This window comes from Vipera ursinii (assembly GCF_947247035.1).
Source record: "Vipera ursinii genome assembly, chromosome: Z".
Classification (NCBI taxonomy): Eukaryota; Metazoa; Chordata; class Lepidosauria; order Squamata; family Viperidae; genus Vipera; species Vipera ursinii.
In genome coordinates this window covers 78,174,698-78,192,035 of record NC_139517.1, presented here as the reverse complement: position 1 = coordinate 78,192,035, position 17,338 = coordinate 78,174,698, and the positions used below count along the sequence as shown (strand labels likewise).

General features: G+C 38.3%; 1 protein-coding gene across 1 annotated transcript in view; it reads left to right on the top strand.

The window, feature by feature from the left end:
• Positions 1-17,338, top strand: part of LOC310650183 (collagen alpha-4(VI) chain-like) — a gene marked incomplete at its 5' end in the record, with an annotated part of 80,076 nt that overhangs the window by 58,016 nt on the left and 4,722 nt on the right. Inside the window, 11 exons of the mRNA XM_083379014.1 lie at positions 4,230-4,280; positions 5,751-5,786; positions 6,479-6,541; positions 7,465-7,527; positions 9,045-9,080; positions 9,413-9,449; positions 10,213-10,706; positions 13,249-13,339; positions 14,712-15,383; positions 16,353-16,449; positions 16,624-16,835. Of these exons, the coding sequence (XP_083235140.1) occupies positions 4,230-4,280; positions 5,751-5,786; positions 6,479-6,541; positions 7,465-7,527; positions 9,045-9,080; positions 9,413-9,449; positions 10,213-10,706; positions 13,249-13,339; positions 14,712-15,383; positions 16,353-16,449; positions 16,624-16,835 (1,852 nt within the window). The remainder of the gene's footprint in view (positions 1-4,229; positions 4,281-5,750; positions 5,787-6,478; positions 6,542-7,464; positions 7,528-9,044; positions 9,081-9,412; positions 9,450-10,212; positions 10,707-13,248; positions 13,340-14,711; positions 15,384-16,352; positions 16,450-16,623; positions 16,836-17,338) is intronic.

Sequence of the window (17,338 nt, the reverse complement as noted above, 5' to 3'; positions counted from 1 at the left end):
CAGCCACCATCACACAATTGAATTTGTGCCTCTTTTTAAGTGCATTGTGATGGCAATAAAAAGGACAGAGTTTTAATCACATGGTTGTGGCTTCCATCTTGACTTTTTTGGTCTTTTATATGTGGTCATCTGAGCAACACATGCAATTGTCTTCTAAATTATTTTTATGAAATAGTCTTATTTTTAAAGCACTGGACTCCTCAACTTCACAACAAATCTTGTTTTTTAACTTGATGCAAAAGCTCAAGATTGAGAAAGAGGAACTTGTCACTGGAGTTGGGATATATTTGATTTTTGGTAAGACGTTTAAGTTAAACTCTTTAAATGTTGATTATAATTCATAATTCCTAACTGAAAACTAACAGTATAAAAATTCAGGATTGAAGTAAATGAGTGCATCAATGTAACTTTCAGAATTCCAGTTTCAAATAGATTATTGTTCTCCTATATACTATCCTTAACTATGAAGAATCAGTGATGATAGCATGTGGCTGTGGCAGTGTAGCTTTCTAAATGTAGGCAGTCCCCATTTAGTGACCACAATTGGGACCAATTTACATGAAGTGGTTGCTAAGTGAAACCACGACTATGCTTTTGATCTTACTTTCCTTTGCTTTACAGACCTGCAAAGGTTATAAATGTGGGATTGATCATAAACTTACTGTTCATTACCATTGTAACTGCAAAAGATAACTAAACAAGATATTAACTGAACTAGGACTGCCTGTACTGGAACAAACAATTTGTCCCCAAGGCAAGGAGAGAAATTACTGTGTTTTCAGACTTTTCATAGTTTCAGTTACTTTATCTAAAATATTTGTTATATATTGTATCTTGCTATTACAATCAGTACACTTGTGGTCCCACATCCTTCTTGAAATGTCAGTGCTCCAAGGTCATATAGTGTCAGTCAAAAGAACCAGATCTATTTAGGAAAGGTCTCAGTCAATGCCTTTTTTGTGTTTTATCTCTATTACAAGATTCTCTGTAGACTGTTTGCCTTCCCTTGAGAATAATCAGATAAGGTTCCATGGAGTTTGGGATGGTGATGGTCAACTTATGCTTCTTGCAGCTGCACAAGAACTTAAGGCTAGTTCGCTGCTTGATCCTTCCTCCTTGCCTGGCTAGAGCTTCCCAAAACATGGTGTGCTGATCCAGTGCATTTGGCTGCTTGAGATTTTATTTATTTATTTATTTATTTTATTAAACTTATATACCGCCCTTCTCCCGTAGGACTCAGGGCGGTTCACAAGGTTTTTTAAAAAAAGCAATACAAGAAGTTACAAAAATTAAAAACAATTAAAATGATTACACTAACCTTGAACTAAAAACCCCAATTACAATTAAAATACAATTAAAACCCCAGTTAATACTCTCAGTCCAGGCCAGAAAGCTCGAAGAGCCAGGTCTTCAGGTCCTGGCGGAATGAGTGAAGGTCAGGGGCAGTCCTAAGCTCTACAGGCAGCTGGTTCCAAAGGGCCAGCGCACCCACAAAGAAGGCCCTCCCCCTGGGTATTGTCCACCGGCAATCTTTTACCGGCGGTACGCTGAGAAGACCCTCCCTGTGGGAGTGCACAGGACGAAGGGAGCTTGATGCTGGCAGTAGGTGTTCCCTCAGATATCCCAAACCCAAGCCATTAAGGGTTTTATAGGTCATCACCAGCACCTTGAATCTCACCCGGAGGGCAACTGGAAGCCAATGCAGCTCGCGGAGTAGAGGTGTTACATGGGAGTATCACAACCCGCACAGCTGCATTCTGCACCAGCTGGAGCCTCCGAGTGGTCATCAAGGGCAGCCCCATGTAGAGAGCGTTGCAGTAGTCCAATCGGGAGGTCATGAGCGCATGAGTGACTGTGCGCAGGGCATCTCGGTCCAGGTAGGGCCGCAACTGGCGCACCAGGCGAACCTGGGCAAAAGCCCCCCTGGTCACGGCTCCTATATGGTCTTCAAAACTGAGCCACGAGTCCAGGAGAACACCCAAGTTGCGAGCCCTATCGACGGGGGTAACACCTCACCCCCATCATTAAAGATGGAATGGACTGGGTAGTCCGAGATGCCGGTATGCAGAGCCACTCAGTCTTGGCAGGATTGAGATGAAGCCTGTTTCTCCCCATCCAGACCTGGACCACCTCCAGGCAGCGGGACATCATGGCGAGGGCATCACTGGGTTGGTTTGGGGTGGAGAAAAAAAGTTGGGTATCATCAGCGTACTGATGATGCCCCACCCCGAAGCCACGAATGATCTCGCCCAGCGGCTTCATATAGTTGTTGAACAGGAGGGGAGAGAGAACCGACCACTGAGGAACTCCACAAATGAGAGGCCTCGGGGCGGACCTCTGCCCTCCTGTCAACACCGATTGTGAGCGGCCCAGGAGATAGGAGGAGAATGACTGCAAGACAGTGCCTCCCACTCCCAACCCCCTGAGATGCCGCAATAGGATACCATGGTCGATGGTATCAAAAGCCGCTGAGAGATCTAATAGAACTAGGACAGAGGAGCAACCCCTGTCCCGAGCCCGCCAGAGATCATTCACCAGCATGACCAATGCCGTCTCCGTGCTGTACCTGGGCCTTAAACCCGATTGGTACGGGTCCAGATAATCAGTTTCCTCCAGGAACAGAGGAAGCTGATGTGCTATCAACACTATCAACAACCTTCGCCAGAAAGCGAAGGTTGGAGACAGGACGATAGTTGTTTAAAATTGCTGGGTCCAGGGCAGGCTTCTTGAGAAGGGGCCTCACCACCGCCTCCTTCAAAGTGGTGGGGAAGACACCCTCACTCAAAGAGGCAGATATTACTGTCTGGAACCAGCTTCGTGTCTCCTCCCGAGCCACATAAATTAGCCAAGAGGGACACTGGTCCAATAAACAGGTGGTGGAACTCAGCCTCCCCATGATCCTGTCCACATCATCAGGGGAAAGGATCGAACTCAGTCCAGATAACATGCTCAAGACCATCCAATTCCTCCATATCAGACTCTGCCCAGTTAGAGTCTAAACCAGCCCGGATCTGAGCGATTTTGTCCGTCAGATGATGACTAAACTCCTCAGCTTGACCCTGCAAGGGCTTCTCTCTCACCTCCTGATTGAGGAGGGAGCGAGTCACCCTAAACAGAGCGGCCGGGTGATTATCTGCAGATGCAATGAGGGCAGCGAAGTAATTAGCCTTCTCTGTCCTCATTGCAGCAAGATAAGACCTTATGAAGATTCTTAACTGCAATTGGTCAGATTCGGAATGGCTGTACCTCCAACCGCTCTCTAGACCCCGTCTCCGATGCTTCATCTCCCGGAGCTCCACAGAAAACCATGGAGCCCAACGGGATCTGCGCCGGGTCAGTGGTCGCAAGGGTACAACACAGTTGAGTGCCTCAGTGGCCGCCTTTTCCCAGGCATCAACCAAGGCATCAACTGGGCTGTGAGTGAGGGTGATGGGTATAGACCCAAGCACCATCTGGAACCATTCTGGGTCCATTAGGTGCCTGGGGCAGAACCATCTGGTCGGTTCCGCAGCCCAGCGGTAGGGGGGTGGCATAACGGAAGACCAGCCGCAGGAGATAATGGTCAGACCATGACAGGGGAACAATGACCAGTGAACCCCCTCCAAGATCATCCAACCACTGTCCGGACAGGAATACCAGGTCGAGAGTGTGACCCCCCACATGAGTCGGGCCTTGAATTACCTGGGTCAGGTCCATGGCCGTCATGGAAGCCATGAACTCCCGGGCTGACTCCGACGACCCTCCCAGGGAAGGCAGGTTGAAGTCACCCAGCACTATAAGCCTGGGGAACTCCACCGCCAACCCTGAGAGGGTGTCGAGCAGCTCAGGCAGGGCTGTTGCCACACAGATTAAGCAGAACCTCTCTGTGTAACATATATGTTATTTTAGCAAAACATCCAAAAAGATCTCTATGTCATAAACAAAGTAATAAATAAAAAAAATCTCCCTTTCTTTTCTTTTCACCCAGAATTAGCTGATTAAAAATATTGTCTCCTGTCCAATTCTCAGAGATTGCCTGGAAAAGTCCCTGCAGTTTTCTTGGCAAGGTTTTCAAAAGTAGTTTGCCTGAGAGAAAGTGACTGGCCAAGACTAAAACTCAGGGTTTCCAGGTTTTTAGTTTGATGTCTTAACTACTACACCAAACTAGTTCTCACTGGCTAATGTTAGGCTTGCCCTAATAGAATATATTAACATTAATTTGCCATTTATTTTTTCCCCATATTTTATAGGGCGTTGATGGTAGTAATGGCTATGGCCTTGTAGGAAGAAAAGGCACAAAGGTAAGAATTATTCTTTAGTCTTTTTGGACAAATAAACATAATCTAGTGATAATACAAACATTCAGACTGCAACTATTTGAGAATACTTCTTATGGTACCTCAGTAAAAATAAATTGGAGTCAACCTACTAAAAACCTTTCTGCTTTCATGTGACTTACATAAAAGTTTCTAGTGATTGTATTTCGAGTGGATTATGGGGATCTAATTCTTCAAAAATAAGTAATTAATATGTTACATTAGTTTTTGTGTAAGTAGAAAATGGTTGTTTTCATTTGCTGCAAACATAGGTCTCATTCCATGCTTGCAAAACCCACAATCAACTACGGAAAGTACAGATCTATGCATCCAAACCACTCCATGGCAGGCAAGAGAAAGCAATAAAGTTCAGTTCATCAATGGAGGACTAAATTAAAAATTCTATATGTTTTGGCTGAAGTAGTCATGGAAACCATTCCAAATTAACATTAAAGTGCTACTTTTATCCAACTTTTTATTAGAATAAGCTACAATTTTGATCATCAGGGTTTTCTGTGTCAAAAGCAAGCAATTTTAGCATACTATAAAATGGGTGGGGAGGAAACATCAACAATTCTAAGTTCTTATGGTATTATAACTGAAAGAAAAGATAGATTGTGTTTGGAAGAAACTAAACCAATTTTTCCTACAGCGTAGACAGCATTACATTGACCATCCAATTTATATATCAGGACATATAAAAAGGTTCTTTCATTAGAAATTCCTTCTTCTTGAAAGACTGAAAAAATGCTTTAAAAAGATGGATAGAGTCTATGGTCTTTACATGAACTATTGCTTCAGAAGAAGACTAACTAACTGTTTCATGGTTTGTTTTTTAATGGTCATTGTATCAGAACTGATTCGCTCTGCCCTTTTTTACCTTAATTGCCAGAGTAATGTCCTGTAATGTTGTTGTAATGCTAACATGTAAAGAATTGCACATAAATATTTATATGGAGACCTATTTGGGCAATATTTTCTATGAAAATTTATGCATTTGAAGAACAACACTGGTTAAGCCATGATTAGGTTCCATTTGTTTTGTGCAGAAACTACTGCTATTTTTCTTTATGTGGTTAACATTGTGTGGAAGAGGAAATCTGAATAATTCTTTAGTATGTCAGCAAATAAGCAACTCTAAGTAGGTGATTGTATTCTGTCACTTCCTTTGTCTTGAATACATGGCTTGCAATAAGTTTTAAACCAGATGTGTTATAGAAAAACCTATTTGGTACATTAAGGTTTATGATAGACACTTGTTGAATCAATTAAAAGGCATAAGCTATTTCAGTTATGGATTTGGCTTTCCAAGATGGCTGTTGAGTAAAACAATATTGGTGCCACATATGTATTTAATTAAAGAGTAATTAAAAAGAAGAATATCCACTGATTTTTTTTAAACTGTGAATAAGCAGTTTGAAAACCAACACTGTGTTTTTGTTTTACTAATATCAGGGATTGACTGGATCTCCTGGAAACCCTGGACGACAGGTGTGCAAGAGTGAATGTTGTGATAGTGAAGTTTTAAATTTTGGGTTGGGACTAGAACATTAGGTAATTTTCTCCATTTTTATTCTCTCTGTTCTCACCTCTTAGTAACATTAAAAAACAACAATTGACTGCATCCAAATTAATATTTTTTTAAAAAGGAAGGTGGGGGTCATGGGAATCTAGGATTGCAGGTTAAATATCTGCAGTGGGACCTTTTACAGCAGACATGTCAAACACAAGGCCCGGGGGCCAGATCCGGCCCGCAGAGTGGTTTAATGCGGCCCGCGAAGCCATCCTGGAAACAGTGAGGGACCGGCCCCCACTGCCTTGGCCCTGGCCCAGAGACCCTCCTCCTGCCAGAGACCCTCAGATCTGTCCCACTCCTGCCCAGGCCCCCATAGGCACCCTTGATGCAAACGATTTAGAGCTGGCCACGCCCACCCAGTAGGCCATACGCACTCTAGCCACACCCACCCAGTAGGCCACGCCCACCCTGGCCATACCCACCCGGCCCCCTGAGGGCAACCGCAATGCTGATGCGGCCCTCAATGACATTGAGTTTGACACCCCTGTTTTACAGCTTTATTTTGAGAAACACACACACACACACACACAAATGCTAAATCTGAAACTCTCACATCATTTCATGCTGGTTTCCTGGTTGCAATTTCTGCTTCTGCTTTCTTTTATAGGGGGAAATTGGTGATCCAGGCAATACTGGAAACAAAGGTGCCAAAGGAATTAAAGAACAAAGGGTAATACATTTTCATTGCTGCTTCTCTTTTGCAGAAATGGAAGATTCTAACGGCCCTCAACACTATTGTATTCTTACTTTCCCCCCCTATATGTACAGCAGACCCCTTTAGTTTCAAAATAAGATATTGGATATGGAAACAAAGGTGCAATACTATGTGTGTCTGCCTTCCAAGACAGTGCAGAAAAGAAGCACACATAGAAGTACTAGCTCTAACTTTATTGCAAGGTTTCATTATCAGACTCTTGCAAATCTGAAAGTACATCCCTCCCCCTTTGCCTTTATATTCAGGACACTAAAGATGGTCCCTTCTGAGATATATGCCATGCCCTTATTCTTTCTATGGGTTCAGCTCCTCTTATCTGATCATAGCCTAGTAGTCTGTGGCTCTTCCTTTTGCCTTCCAAGGTCATTCCCACATAGAATTATATTGGGGAATAGAAGCGTTTTTTTCAGATCACCTAAAATTCTTCAGTCATCTGAGTTTAGAGTTTAGAGTAAGGGCAGGTCCACATACAAGGAAGTGGTGTCTAAAATAACCTGGATCTAAACTCTTCGGTAGTTTATAAATAATGCAAACACTAGCAATATTCAACTTGATAACTATGTCATAGTAGGATATGCACAAAAGTACTATATCATAACATGGTCTTGCATGTGAACCCCTTTCAGCATTTTGGAACAACTGCAATATGTAAGGCCCGTATTAGTATGGCTGTATCTAATTAATAATTGTTCGATTATCATCTTACTATATGCAGAGAGTTACTGCTGCATGTAGTCATTGTACCTAGTTTCAGCTATTTTAAAGAAGAATCCAGTTGCCTTAATGTATAGTTGATATCATTGAAGCAATTTTTGTAACGAAAATTAAGCCAGATTGCTCTGTCAATTCAATTAACATGCTCTCTGAATTTGTTTAAGGCCAGAGATGGAACACCAGGGACAAAGGGTAATCCAGGCAGTCAAGGGCCACCTGGAAGAATGGTAATATGAATATAAATTTAACCTAATAACATTACCAAATTAAATCTATTTTATTTTATTGAATGATCTTCTGTACTGCTAAACCTCAAGACAATCCTACCAGTTTATATCATATGAAATATATAATATGAAACATTATCAAACAAACCAACTTAAAATAATAATTAAAAAGAAATAAGGAGATGAAATGCAAACTATTGCAATGATGATAGCTTCTTTTCCAAATGCTGTCTGGAACAGCTCAGTCTTAAGTAATTTCTAGAAAGACAGTGTTAAAAACGTTTACCTAATTTCAACAGGAAAGCTGTTCCATAATATGGCGCTGCAATTAAAAAACATTGTCTGAAGGTCCTTGCCCCCTGCATCTCACAGGCTTGAAAAGAAGATGAGATGTACATCAATCAGGCTGTATTTAAATTTACACATTTAAGGAGTGTTTTGTTTATTGCAACTTGTCATAGGAAGAATGTTACTACACATGATTATGGGTATATGTGATTACTGAGTAATGGACTGCCAATTGAATATAGGTATGTAGAAAAGCTCCATGTTTGTATTCCAGAAGGAGAAAAGAACTGAGATGGAGAGATTTGGGAAGTCAGGGTGGGAAGACAGGTCTAAGTGATGTTAACTCTAGGAAAACTTTTAATTTTTCCAAATGATGGAGATATAAGTCATGTGGTTCCAAGGAAGGCATTTGTCAGACTATAGATACATTGTAATAGAGGTAGTCATCAACTTATGACCATATGGAGTCATGGTCATTATGTGAGTCAAATTCCCCAATGGGTGATTATTTTTTGCTGGAAATTAGATTTTTTTTGCTAGAAACTGGCAAAAAATTTTGTTACACTTCATGATCCTGTAACTGTGGGATGATGCAAATGGTTATAAAGATAAGCTGGTTGCCAAGAATCCAAAATGTTATCATATGATCATAGGGTGTGTTTGTTTAGACATCATAACTTCAAAAATGGATTGTAAATAGATTTGGGGGAGTCGGTGATAACTTTGAGGAACCAGTTGTAGGTCAAGGACCATTTCTTTTATGGGAACTATTAAATATCTTAAATAATTTAAACAAAGCATGTTTCTTTGCTTAAATTTAATAAAACAATTGTACTTCCTGATGTTCCACTAAATCATATTATTTCAGAGGCATAAAAAAAATAAAAAGATTAAAAACGAAATATTTTGTAAATGAGAACAGATGTTGTAGTAACAGCAAGACAAATTTGCCACAATTAATGATATTTCTATTTTAATTCTAACAAGAAAATACACGTCCAACAAATATATAAAAATATATCAGACAAAATCCAAGTCTGGATTTCCCTACGTTAAATAATACCATAAGAATGGAACAAAGACAGAAGCATATCAAATTGGTGGGTTTGAAAAAGTACTGGTTTAGGAATTTCTAATGTTGCTTCTTACCTGTCAGTCTATCATCTATCTCTGTCTCACTATCTCTCTTTCTAAATCCATTTATAAATCCATTTTTTCTTTCTCTCCAGGGTCCAAAAGGTCCAAAAGGCACAACTGCTATGACGGTATGTGTTGCTATATTTGACATTGCTAACTACTACCCTTTCTGTATAGAAAATTAATTTAACTATAAAAATATATATTTAAACAGAAAAGGTCTACATAGCGGTTGATTTTCAAAAGTTCTCCTGATTAGGCAAACCATGAGTTAAGCAGGAAAAGAGAAGCAGCCTAAATGAAAACTTTGGGAAAGTTATCAAATTCTAACTGACTTCAAAGCTAAGAAGAAATCTCAAGATCGATACGGTACTTCCTATATACAGTAAATCTGTAGGTTTCTGAGCAGATATGCACAGATATATGCTACTAATCATACTATTTTTCCTATTGTCTACAGACTTGTCAACTTGTGAACCTTACAAGAGGAAACTGCCGTAAGTAGTAACTTCAGGTTACCAGTATCTACTATTACTACTAAAACTATTATCAAGTTTAAGAAAGCCACTCATTTTGTTTTGGTTGGTTGTATTAAATTATTTAATCCCCAGATATACAAATTTAGAAGAAAGCATATTCCTTGAGTTTACTTTGAAAAGAGGCAGAACTACAGTAACCAAGTCTTTGATTATATTATAAATAGATCATTATACATTGGTTATAGTAGATGATAAATGGGAATTGCCACAATGAAGATTAAAAAGAAGGAAAGTGTGAACTTTTAGATGTACAATTTTTCTGTTTTAAAGGGAACAATGTTAGCTTTTTTAAATTAAATTTGATTCCTAAATTAAATCAATTATTCCCTTAAATTATATTAATATTTTATATTTAAACAAAACAGTAGCAAATTTTTCAAAGCCATTTAATGGCTCACTTAAATTTTAACATATACTTGGGCTTAAAAAAGGTATACTAGTATTGTGACATATTTTTAATGCTTTATCCAAACCAATTTGAAGCCAATTTTTCATTGGATATTGGAACAAAGAACATGCTCAGAGTAAATTCTCTCTTGTGTTTATTTACACTGTGTAGATGGCCAAATAAGTATAACAATTTGAATTAAAACAACTTTCTTTTATCCCATCCAGCTTGCTGTGTAGGTAAGTTACTTGAATTAGATCATATTTAAGAAAAAAAAAGTTGTGCTCTCTAAGTCCAAGAAACATTCTGATACATTTTTACTTTTATTATAAGGCAATAGCAAATGTCCAGTTTACCCAACTGAAGTGGTGTTCGCTCTTGACATGTCTGAAGATGTTACTCCAGTGTCCTTTGAAAGGATGAAAGACATTATGAAGTCTTTGCTGAAGGATTTGAGCATTAGCAGAAGCAATTGCCCAACTGGTGCTAGGATATCAGTGCTTTCATACAATACCAATATAAAATACCTCATCCGGTTCTCCGACTTTCAGAGGAAAGATCTCCTTATGGAGGCAGTACAGGGAATTCCTTTGGAGAGGTCTTCAGGCCAAAGGAATATCGGAAGGGCCATGCGCTTTGTTGCCAGGAATGCTTTTAAACGTCATCGCCAAGGGGCTCTTATAAAAAAAGTTGCTGTTTTCCTTACTGCTGGCCCATCACAAGATGCTGCTTCCATCAATACAGCTGTGCTGGAATTCAGCGCTTTAGATATTATCCCAGCAGTCATTGCTTTGAGAGAAACATCAAATGTCAGAGAAGCATTTTTGGTAAGGAGGTCATCGTCAGAAAAAAATAACTGGCAGGTTGATGAGGGAGTGTGATCAGAGAGGTGTCAGTAGCAATATGGATGTGACTAACATATTTTATCACTGAAGATTCCCAGTCATACAGATAGAGTTGTCTGCAAATTGAGTCAACTGGACTTTGATATGATATTTCAGAAATTACCATCAGAATTATAACTAAATTCTGACTCCTCTCCATTGTCTAGAAATATTTTCCAGATGTTTGTTTTTAGAAAATATTTTCTCCTGATGGGAGCGCTCTCAATTTTTTTTCCTTGAATGTATGTGAATGTTGTACAATGCCTTAGCCATGAAAGCCAACTGGGTGACTTTGGGCCAGTCATTCTCTCTCAACCCAACTCACCTCACAGGGTTATTGTTGTGGGAAAAATAGGAGGAGGAAGGTGTGTTGGATATGTTTGTGCCTTGAGTTATTTGTAAAAATAATAAAGACGTAATACAAATAAATACAAATAAATAAATTACAACCATTCATTGCCCAGAGTGAGCAGTTGAAACAGTGTGAGCCCAGAGACCAAAGTGGGTAAGACCCCCATTCATTCTCTGACACCCCACATCTTGTTTCTGAAACTTAACTTCTTTTCTATCTCTCCTCCCAAATGTCAAGTAGCAGGAAAAGCCCACTGCACATACCTGAGACTAGATTTATTTCCTGCAGGGAATCTTTAGCAGTAGAATAAGATTACATGGAATGAAACCAGTATAGCTATATTATTCAAGTGTCATTTTGGGTAATGGAAAACAGATAGGCAAATTCTCATTTTATGCATTGTTGAATATTAAATGTGCAAATTTAATTTCAACAATAAAGTCAGAAGAGTGAAATGGGAAGATTATCATATTATTTATTTATTAAATCTTCATCCTTTTGTAACTTGATCTCAGATGTGGCTTATAGACTCGTTTTAAAAAAATAAAAATAAAGCAGGGATGGAGAACATTGGCCTATGTATCATCATTATTGGAGTAATGATTGTTAAACTTGGTCTGTGTTATGTAGGTTTTTATTTCAAATATAAAATTAGCAATCACAATGCTTAATTCATTTTCACTTGGTCCTTTGAAGTTAGTTATATGTAAAAGAAAATCTGAAGCAAAAACGTATCCTTACAGATTATTGGATTTGGGCAATAAGTAAAAATAAATCTCTTTCAACCCCAGAAATTGTTTAGTAACAGTGTACTTGACATGATTTTTTTTCTTTTGTGATATTTAGAAACATGAAGGCCCAATGAGGTAATTAATACATGCTGGGGATAGCAAACATAGAAGTTAATCCAGGATTATTCTTGCATTTTAATTATTGTATGGTGCATTTTAGGGAGCCAAATTGCATTCTAGATTCCCATTCCAAATGTATAATGATTTTTACAGAATCTTGAATTTTACTCTGATTTCTTGCCAGTTTTTTTTAAAAATCCTTTTGGTTTAGTTTCAAAAGTTGTAAACTTGAGAGCGGTAAAAGAAATAATTAATTTCTTTGGAATCAGTTGTAAAATACCAGGCCATATTGAAAGATATCCAGCCAACTCTGAAGGGAGTATTTTGCTTGATTTCCCCCCCCCCCATGAATAATGCCTGGGATGACCTTGATTTACCTTTGATCATGTTCTCCATCAATGTAAACTTTAATTTTTTCTATAGCACTAAGTGAATCTGTTCTTTTTCTTTCAAAACAGTGGGAATCATAAGGCATCTCTGTGAAAATATGAAAGTGAATCCAGATACATTCATTTAAATTAAGATTAGGAGTGAATTAGAACATGGTGCATGTTCTTGTCTGCTGGATGGAATTTAATTATAGAGGGGAGTGGAGGTGTTTTTGTGGGCAACTTTTTTCGATGACCAAGTTCCCAGGAGTGGAAAATATTAGCATTATTCTGACCATTGGGGTCCAACCTGAGTTCTGAACTGGAATATTCAGCAATGGACTGGGGAGAGACATCAGATGCCTTTATATATGGAGGCAAACCAGACCCTTCCCCCAGCAATTAAGTTAGGTCAAAGAAAGGCTAAACACACTATTAATTCATACTTGAAGCCAAACTTATGTGAACCTCCATTATGAACCAAGGGATAACTGAATCTTCTCATTTGAAATTTAGAATTTTATGAAGTTTGCAGTACAAATAATAATTCTAAAATGTTTATTATGAAAAGTCTGTAGAAAGATGGACATCCCCTTTATTCCAGATTGTCAGATTAAGATATAAAAATAAAAGGAAGCTCTTAGCACCAGTTGAACATTTTTGAACACTTTCTAAAATATGGCATACATATTACCATTACCATTATTTGTTTTCCTGTTATTAAGCAGGCTGCAGCTTTCCTTTAATTCTAATATTTTGATATTCTTCCAGTAATGGACTTTAACAGACCCCTGAAATTCCTTTCTAGCTACATAAGTGTATGTTTCTGTGTGTGCATGTATAAATAAAATACCTTGCAGTTCAGAAAATATTTCCAATGCTTTTCTTCCTATGTTGTCTTCTCATTTATCTAGACAGATGATACTGGTCGATTTAAATTGTTTGTTTGGGAATCCAAGGAGGAAGAGAGATTGAATTATGTTTCACTTTGTTCTCTCTGCTATGGTGAGCTCAATGATCCTCGTTATTTCTTAAAATGGTTATATATACCTGCTAGGTCTTTTAATTTCAGAACTCAAATTTCCTTTATCTCTTTGTATATGGTTCTAGCAAGCATCAGATATTCTCTGGTAAAATTAAGCAAAAAGATGTCATGTTAAGATCATAGGTATTTGGTAAAAACAGCGATGATGAAAAATGATAGAACGAATGGTGCACACTTACAGTGCAATTCTGCATCCTAACATCAGTCCATAGGTTAAATAATTTCAGTGATTTTACTTCCTTTTGCCTACCCCGGAGACTAAGATGGAAGCTAAGACTTTGAATGATCTGGTACTATAAAGCTCAGCTGGAAATTTAGAAACCAAGATGTCTTGCTTAGTTGGCTTAGTGATAAAAATTACAATCTTTCAGAGAATTATGCTAATAAGAAAAAAAGGAAATTGTAAGGCAAGGAACGTCTGAAACTGGAAGGTTACCATAATCTTAAATGTAATCTATATTTATTACGTGGAGAAGGTATTCTACCTGTGGACCATGATTCATTGTTTGGGGTTTTTTTATACATTGTTTAAAATATTTTTAAAGAAATTGTATAAGTAGTTCATTATGAGCAGAAGATATGGTTGAGTTAAATAGGATGATTTAAAGTAATATTTTTGTGCAATTTGATACATTTTCATTTACTTTCGTATATTGCTTTTGTTTGGGCTATTGTTTTACTCTTGTTTTATAAAATAACGTGATACTCATTATGTCCATTGCTTCTACCAGAAGCATTGGCATCAGGGATTAAAAAAAATAAGATGACAGCTACAGCTGTGTGTTTGAACCCCTTCTCCTTTTTATGTGTGTTGTGCTGGTAATACAACTGAAAAAGGGACATGGTTTCAATTGCATAGGCACCAGTGACTTTTTAAAAACCCAAATCCTGCCGCTGGATACTCCCAGCTACTAGCTTTTAAAATAAAGTTGAACTGAAAAATCAATTAATTTCTTAATAATAAGAAATAAATACATTCAGCCAGTTAATGTGCAGAATATTCTCAGCAAATAAGAAAAAAGAGGAAAATGTGTAGTTTGTGTTTTGATGAATGAGTACATCACATAGAGAGATTTTTTTAAAGCATGCATCAAATTCTAATCACGGCTGCCCTAAAATGCTTTCTCAAACCAGATACTCTTCAAATTTATCAACACTATAATTTCCTGTATTCGTACCCATAGCATTTCTTGTATCTCTGAGGGAGGGTAATTTCAAATTCATTTACTGAGAAACATTTATAAAAGAGAAGCCAATCAAAATATTATCTCTATGCATTCATCTTTTCAGTCACTCCATGGAAACAGTTACCACTTTGTGCTTCTTCCACAGATACATGTAATCCTGTTTCACAATGTGAAATAATGGAACCCCCTCCGATTAATATAAATATGGATATAGCTTATATCATGGATGGCTCTCGGGATGTCAACAGTGACGAGTTTGAAACTATGAAGGAGTTCATGAGCAACATGTTGGATTATTTTGATATTGCTTCCCTGCCACTTGAGTCAGACAAAGAAGCAAGAGTTGCTCTGGTACAACATGCTCCAAGAAATTTCTCAGGGACTGAATTATCAAGCCCAGTATCTGAAGAGTTTGACTTGACTACATACAACACTAAGCATCTGATGAAAAGGCATATTCAGGAATCACTTCATCAGCTGGAAGGTCCATCAGCTGTGGGTCATGCCCTGGAATGGACCATTAATAATGTGTTCATGGACGTCGATAGGCCAAGAAAGCACAAAGTCATTTTTACAATACTGGGAAGTAAGACAAGCACCTGGGATAGAGAGAAACTTCTAAAAATGTCATTGGAAGCTAAATGTCAAGGATTCACCATGTTTACCTTGGCCCTTGGCAGTGAAGCTGATGATTCAGAAACGGCAGAACTCTCCAGTGTTCCAGTGGAACAGCACCTATTACATATGGGCAGAGTTGATAAGGTTGAATTGCCATATGCTCTGAGGTTTAGCAAGGCCTTCTTAAATCTTTTGAAAAGTAAGTGGTATACTTTAATTCCTTTTGTGGAACTGTTTGTTGATACCTGATACACTTGTTATTTTGACATCTACATGGCTTGCTAGAGATGCTTAAAGGTAAAAGGTAAAGGTTCTCCCGCACATGCGTGCTAGTCGTTTCCGACTCTAGGGGCCAGTGCTCATCTCCGTTTCAAAGCCGAAGAGCCAGCGCTTGTCCGAGGACGTCTCCATCATCATGTGGCCAGCATGACTAGACGCCAAAGGTGCACAGAACGCTGTTACCTTCCCACTGTAGTGGTCCCTATTTTTCTACTTGCATTTTTAGGTGCTTTTGAACTGCTAGGTTGGCAGAAGCTGGGACGAGTAACAGTCACTCACTCTGTTACGTGGCACTCGGCATTCGACCCGCCAAACTGCTGACCTTCTGATCGACAAGCTCAGCCTCCTAACCCAGGCAAATTAGAAAAATAAGCTTGGATGCAATCACAATTCTGATTTGCTAAGTGACATTAAGCCAGTGTCCTTGTTTGAACATAGGCCATTATTCTGTCTTTGTCTCAGTAATCTCTTACCCAAGCCTATGTTCAAATGCAGGGGTGGGGAACTATGGTCCCTTTATGAACTGTGGACTTCATCTCCCAGAATTCCTGAGCCAGCCATTCTTTGAATGCTCTGGTAGTTTAAAGCTGCGCTGGAAATTTAGAATGCTGGCTCAGGGATTGTTGGAGTTGAAGTCTACAGGTCATAAAGGGGGCATAATTCCCCATTCCTGATCTAATGGGAGGTATATGCATGTGACGGGAATGCATGAGTCAGGGCATGACTCACTATCAAGTCTCCTCAAATCATAGTATGTGAACATGCAGACATTGGTTTAATAGTATTTTTAAAATGGTATTTTTCCATTTACAAATAAGTAATTTATTGTAATATTTGGATCTAAACAGTGTTTAGTATTCTTTTCTTTCCTCTCCTCCCATGTTCCCAGGGGAATTGAATCTTTATCCTCCTATAAACCTGCAGGAAAAATGTGACAACCTGGAACGAGGAGACACCTATCAGCAAGCTGTAGGGATAACTGACAGGTATAAAAATAAGTTCTTCTCATGAGAAGTAAGTGGCAATAATTGCCATAGGCGTTAGCTGATCAGAAAGTCCTAAGTTGGATAATTGTATACAAATCTGAATTATAGACTTCTTGGGTATAATTTTCAAAATTGTGTAACTAACACATTTTCTTCTCTCTTTTCTCTTTATAGGATTCTGTTCTCTGAATCAAAACATAATGATTTATTTGAACCTTCAGAATTATCCAGGAAAAATGTGCAAAATAAAAATTTAAAGACCACCCAAGGGCCAAGAGAAGAACAATATGGTCAAAGAGAAAATAAATACTTCACCAGCATCAGTATTCAAAATGGGGATGGGACAGAGACTGAAAAACGTTTTGGGAAACTACAAAAACCAAAGGGTATGTAAATATGGATGTATGTGCACGTTATATAAATTGGAATATTGAAAATTGCCTGTTGGTTGATTTTATAAAAATTCCCTAAACATGTGAAATATATCTATCATTATATAATAATACATTAAAGATGCAATGCCTGCCATACATGCACTTAATGATGGGGAAAGTTTTGAGAAAAACAGCCAAAGCTCCTAAAGCTAAAGAGCCATTTATACATTTCAGTAATGAGTTTTGTTTTCTGATCAAAGGGTTAATTCTGCAACAAGAGTTGAGGCATAGAAGAAATGTACCCCATTCCTTCCCACCTCTTTTATTTTTCTTCAGTGTGTTCTGCACTAAGGTAGTCAGACTCTCATTTCGCTTATTTGGTTTTGCTTATTATAGTTTAACATTAGTCAAAGTTACATCTAACAATGCATTTAAACTGAAATTCTTACTTTCACACTGATCTGAAATCTCTGGAGAATAGCCTGCTGGTCAGCAAGTATTTCCATTTAAGTGAT